The sequence below is a fragment of the Rhinoderma darwinii genome, chromosome 1 (assembly GCF_050947455.1).
Source record: "Rhinoderma darwinii isolate aRhiDar2 chromosome 1, aRhiDar2.hap1, whole genome shotgun sequence".
NCBI classification, from domain to species: domain Eukaryota; kingdom Metazoa; phylum Chordata; class Amphibia; order Anura; family Rhinodermatidae; genus Rhinoderma; species Rhinoderma darwinii.
The window spans coordinates 561,503,539-561,508,538 of NC_134687.1; the positions used below are offsets into that span (position 1 = coordinate 561,503,539).

Sequence of the window (5,000 nt, forward strand, 5' to 3'; positions counted from 1 at the left end):
ACTTGTATATATTTTTTTTCCCATTGATTTGTTTTTTATGTAAATATAATATTGAAAGTGAATTAATCCTAGCGAGAGACTAATGATTATGCTTATTATATTGCATCTGATCGCATCATTTGCATGATTTTCACATTGCTGCTTAATAAGCCATCCCGGGTTATAAATAATAGTGGAATTGGTTTCTAATAATGGTGGGCCATAAAGTGAATGGCTTTTATAGCTGGCACGGCGGCCCCTGGCATTCTCCTGCAGGATAAATCTCTGTATTATTATTTTTAATGTCCCCACGCTATATAATCTGCTGCTAATAACGCTGTATCATTTTCTTAGCTCTCTTATTATTACAACTTTTATTTTCCTCCCACATTTATAGGACATAGAAGAAATTGGGCTGATCACACTCAATGTCTTATTCACTGCAAGGAAATGTCAGACAATCTGTTCACAGGAAGAGACTGTGCAGCAAAGAAGACATCCCGGCAATTATCATTCTATGCAAATTCATGCAAATGGAGCATTATATTCCAATTGCAGATATTCTACATGGGGATGAGTGTCATCTTCCCTTATTACAATATATTTCTCCTTACAACAAGCTTTGCTGTCTTCTAATGGCCTTAGTACAGGCGCATGAATTCTGTGTAATGAACTTCCTTATTACATTGAATTCTTCATTAACTGATACTTTGTAGCAACAAATATTTGTAAATAAGACAATAAAATAAACTGATACGTTATACGGGATTGCTGCTATCATGGTAAAGCAGCTATTGAGCAATGAAGTAGTGTATGCAGGTCCAGTGTACATTTAGGGTTAAAATTTCTTTACAAGTCCTTCCTAATTTGCTCATTCATATTGCGTTAGAAACAATTATAGCAGATTCGGATTTACAAATAGTGGATAATTGATAATATAGAATGTTAGCGTGCAGCACAACAAGACTGCATTGGGTTAAATAAATGATGTTATATTTTGGATTATACAGATGTGAATTTGTTATTTAACTGTTTATCACTGAGTTTTAATATTTCAGTTGGTTTATCGGCAACATGTAGTTCGTAATGACAAACTGTTCTAATGCTACATTAACATACTCGGCCCTGCTACATAATCAGAACAAATTTATGGGAAACTTAACATTAAATGATTGAATGACGGTACATTTTTGGAGCAATAGTTCAGCACCACGGTCAGCGCCTTCCAACTGTGAACCCTCAACCCGACCGCCTTACCAAACGAAATTTTACAATTCAGCATGGCATGTCTATCTATCTATCTATCTATCTATCTATCTATCTATCTATCTATCTATCTATCTATCTATCTATCTATCTATCTATCTATATACATATATATATATATATATATATATATATATATATATATATATATATATATATATATATATATATATATATATATATATATAAATCCTGCAGCACTCCGATATGGCAAAATATGTGGTTTATTCAATCAACATACAGATGCAACATTTCTGTCCAACCTTACAAGCAGATGCAGCGTTTTTGTCCAACCTTCGACAGAAAAGTTGCATCTTTTTGTTCATTCAATAAACCACATGTTTTGCCATATTGGGGTGCTGCAGGATTTCTTCATATATATCCCACATATATATAGTCAATTCTTGTCATTCAGCATTTTAGGGTCACACATGTTACATGTTAAGGATGCTCCAGGTTTACCCTACAATAATGTGATCTTTGCAGGTGGTCGCTTTCTTACCTGCACTCTGGACTCTGTCAGCCCGATCCTCAGTGCCAGTTCTTCCCTCATGAAGATGTCAGGGTAGTGGGTTTTGGCGAAGCTCCTCTCCAGCTCATTGAGCTGTGCCGGGGTGAAGCGGGTTCGGTGCCTCTTCTGCTTGGGCTGCCCCTGGTTCTGGCCCTGCTGTTGACCCGACTGGTTGGGGTTCTGCTGTTGCTGCTGTTTGTCCGGTTCTTTGGAGCTGACGGCTAGTGACGACTGGTTGGATACAACGCTGGTGATGTCTTCCCCGGGAAGCATGGTGGTGCCTTCTACCTGGTCAGCGTTGCTAGCCAGATCTCCCGGGTGCACCGAGTCCGAGGCGCCCACTCCAAGGCGGCATTTTACCGCCTCGCGGTGCCCTAGCAGCTCCGCCGCGTCCTTTATCCCTGTACAGGAGGAGTGGAGATGTAAGCAGGGGCCTCAGGAGTGGCATCTGACAGTAACATGCCAGGATTATACCACCTACCTACCCAACTACCCAACTAGTCATCATACCAGGGACAAGGAGCTATAGACTGGAACACTATGCTAGGACAACAACATAATTCAACAGCTATTCAACATAGACTGAAATTCATGTAACTATGCCACCATGTTCCCTATGGGTCAGCACGTCTGGGATGCAACATAAGGCATCATAGACTGGGATATAGGCAGCACTATGCCAGGGCACCACTATGTACCCATCAGTCATCTTCAAGGTGCATCAATACAATTATTTATATAGTCATTTATAATATATGGACTGTATGCAACTAATACACAACTATTTACTCCAATACCAGGCATCATAGATTGGACTGCATGCAACCAAGGCACCACCATCTACTCTTACCAGTCAGAACAGTGATTCAATATATCATAAATTCTTTACATAAAACATTTAGGAATTAGTAGTAAGAAATAATACAATATAATGCATAAAGTTGCTCAACATCACTGAATCCACACTCCTAAATTCAAACAGTCCTATTCCTATGTCCATTATAACCAAAAACTGCTTTGTATCTAAGCGCTGCTTGGTACCTAACCCTGCTAAAGCTGCAGGAAACCAAACATGCTAAAGTTGCAGGACAACCAACACTACTAAAGCTGCAGTAGACTACATTAAGGGGAACTTTCTCAGGCATATTCTGCAGGTAGTGGGGGAAAACATTATACAGAGAAACAGGAGAAACTCCAGAAACTAAGTTTCCTATCCCTGCTGCAGTACAATGGAGCAAACCCTCAGCGCCTCTGTGCCTGCTCTGTGCCCACACTCCACTTAGATTTCAAAGAAGCAAAGTCCTCAGATAAGCAAACAACTCATCTCACAGAAGAAAACAGCAAGTAACGAGATCTTTCTGTGTAAATATAATTACAAGCGGCTTCCTTGGACGTCCACATCCCTGTATTATAAGACTGCAGTTAAATCAAATTAAACTTTAATACTACACAATTACTTTAGAAGGAATTAGCCCATTTAGAGGGCATTAAGGCGGAATCAGGCACAAATTGACGCTTTCCTGGGGAGGGGAGAAGGGTGGCACAAACTCACCGAGTCGGGCGTCCAGGAGGTCGGCGTGAGACAGCATCGCGCACCGCTCCAGGGCGAAAGCCTGTCCCCCCCAAATCCTGCCGGCTGCTTAACGATTTCAAAATAAAATTAGATAGATAGATATAGATAAGCTAAATGAAAGAAAATTCGGTTTGTGCTTAAAAAGGGGGGTCCCCTGCATTATAATGTCCTTTACTGAGGCGGGGAGGTGCTTAGTGCCTGGGTGAGGGCTGCCACCGGCGACCAATCACCGAGCGATCTGCAAATGTCACCGACTCAGCTCCCAGTGCAAGTGATGCTGCTCCAGGCTGGGGGCAGGGGCTCTGTGCATCTCAATGGAGCCTCAGCCCAAGTCCTAACAGCTGCCAGACCTCTACTATACACTGCCACTCTAAATGTGCCCTCTTATCTGGACCTGGCACCCTTGCCAACACTCACTGGACCATACACAGTGCCATATATAATGGACTAAATCTGGTTTATTTCAAAGTGAATCCTACCTAAAAATCAAACATTTACACAAATCTACAATGAATGTGACGCGATAAAATGACTGCAATGAAAATTATGATGATTTTTATTACTACTATAAATTAGAAGGATTCTAGTTTTGGTTGATCTTTCTTCCCATTTTATCATATGTAGGTTTATTTTCTAACTAATTTGCAATGATCATTATTTAGATTATTTATTTTGTATTAAATTTGATTGATATCAATTAAAACTCGCCCGCTTGTTAGTGTTAACAGTTGTTAGGTACCCTAAGGGTTAAATCGAGGTTGATAGATAAAATTTAGCGGATCATTTAACCGACGCTTATACAACTAATGTTGGATGCGCAATCATTATTGATACAGACGTTTGTATTCAATAGATCCACCTGGATTGAATGTTAGATAGATAGATAGATAGATAGATAGATAGATAGATAGATAGATAGATAGATAGATAGATAGATAGATAGATAGATAGATAGATAGATAGATAGATAGATATGACATAGATAGATAGATAGATAGATAGATAGATAGATAGATAGATAGATAGATAGATAGATAGATAGATAGATAGATAGATAGATATGGCATACGTAGATAGATAGATAGATAGATAGATAGATAGATAGATAGATAGATAGATAGATAGATAGATAGATATGACATAGATAGATAGATAGATAGATAGATAGATAGATAGATAGATAGATAGATAGATAGATAGATAGATAGATAGATAGATTTTGCGGAGCTGAATTTGCCATTTTGTACAGTTCATCGATTTAAGGTAATATGGTACGTTTCCTGCAGCCCTATGTAAAATCTACAGCTGACTTAGATCAGCTACCAATGTATAGTGTATCTTTACTAAATATACTCTACTTTCTTATAAAGTTGGGTCCATGCTTTCAATAGACCATTTATTATGTTTGAGTTGGAGAAATAAAGCACCGTGTCATTGGGTTAGTAGCCTGGAGTAGAATCTATATAATTCAGTAGCATTGCCTTATGTATATAGATCATCATCCTCTTCCTCCGATAAATTAGACTTATATTAATTGTGGTATTTTTTTCTAACCTTCATACATTTATCTCAATACCCCCTGTATTATGTCATGACATCGTTCTTTGTTTGCTGATTTTATCTATGATGATTCTTTACAATGATTCTGATTTAGATAAACAAATTCATCTC

At 38.5% G+C, this 5,000-nt stretch overlaps 1 protein-coding gene across 1 annotated transcript in view; it reads right to left on the minus strand.

The window, feature by feature from the left end:
• Positions 1-3,572, minus strand: part of OTP (orthopedia homeobox) — an 11,063-nt gene extending 7,491 nt beyond the window's left edge. The window contains exons 1-2 of the mRNA XM_075854886.1: positions 3,309-3,572; positions 1,748-2,157 (exon numbers count right to left, since the gene is read on the minus strand). Of these exons, the coding sequence (XP_075711001.1) occupies positions 1,748-2,157; positions 3,309-3,345 (447 nt within the window). The 5' untranslated portion in view covers positions 3,346-3,572. The remainder of the gene's footprint in view (positions 1-1,747; positions 2,158-3,308) is intronic.
• Between the last annotated feature and the right edge of the window lie 1,428 nt (positions 3,573-5,000).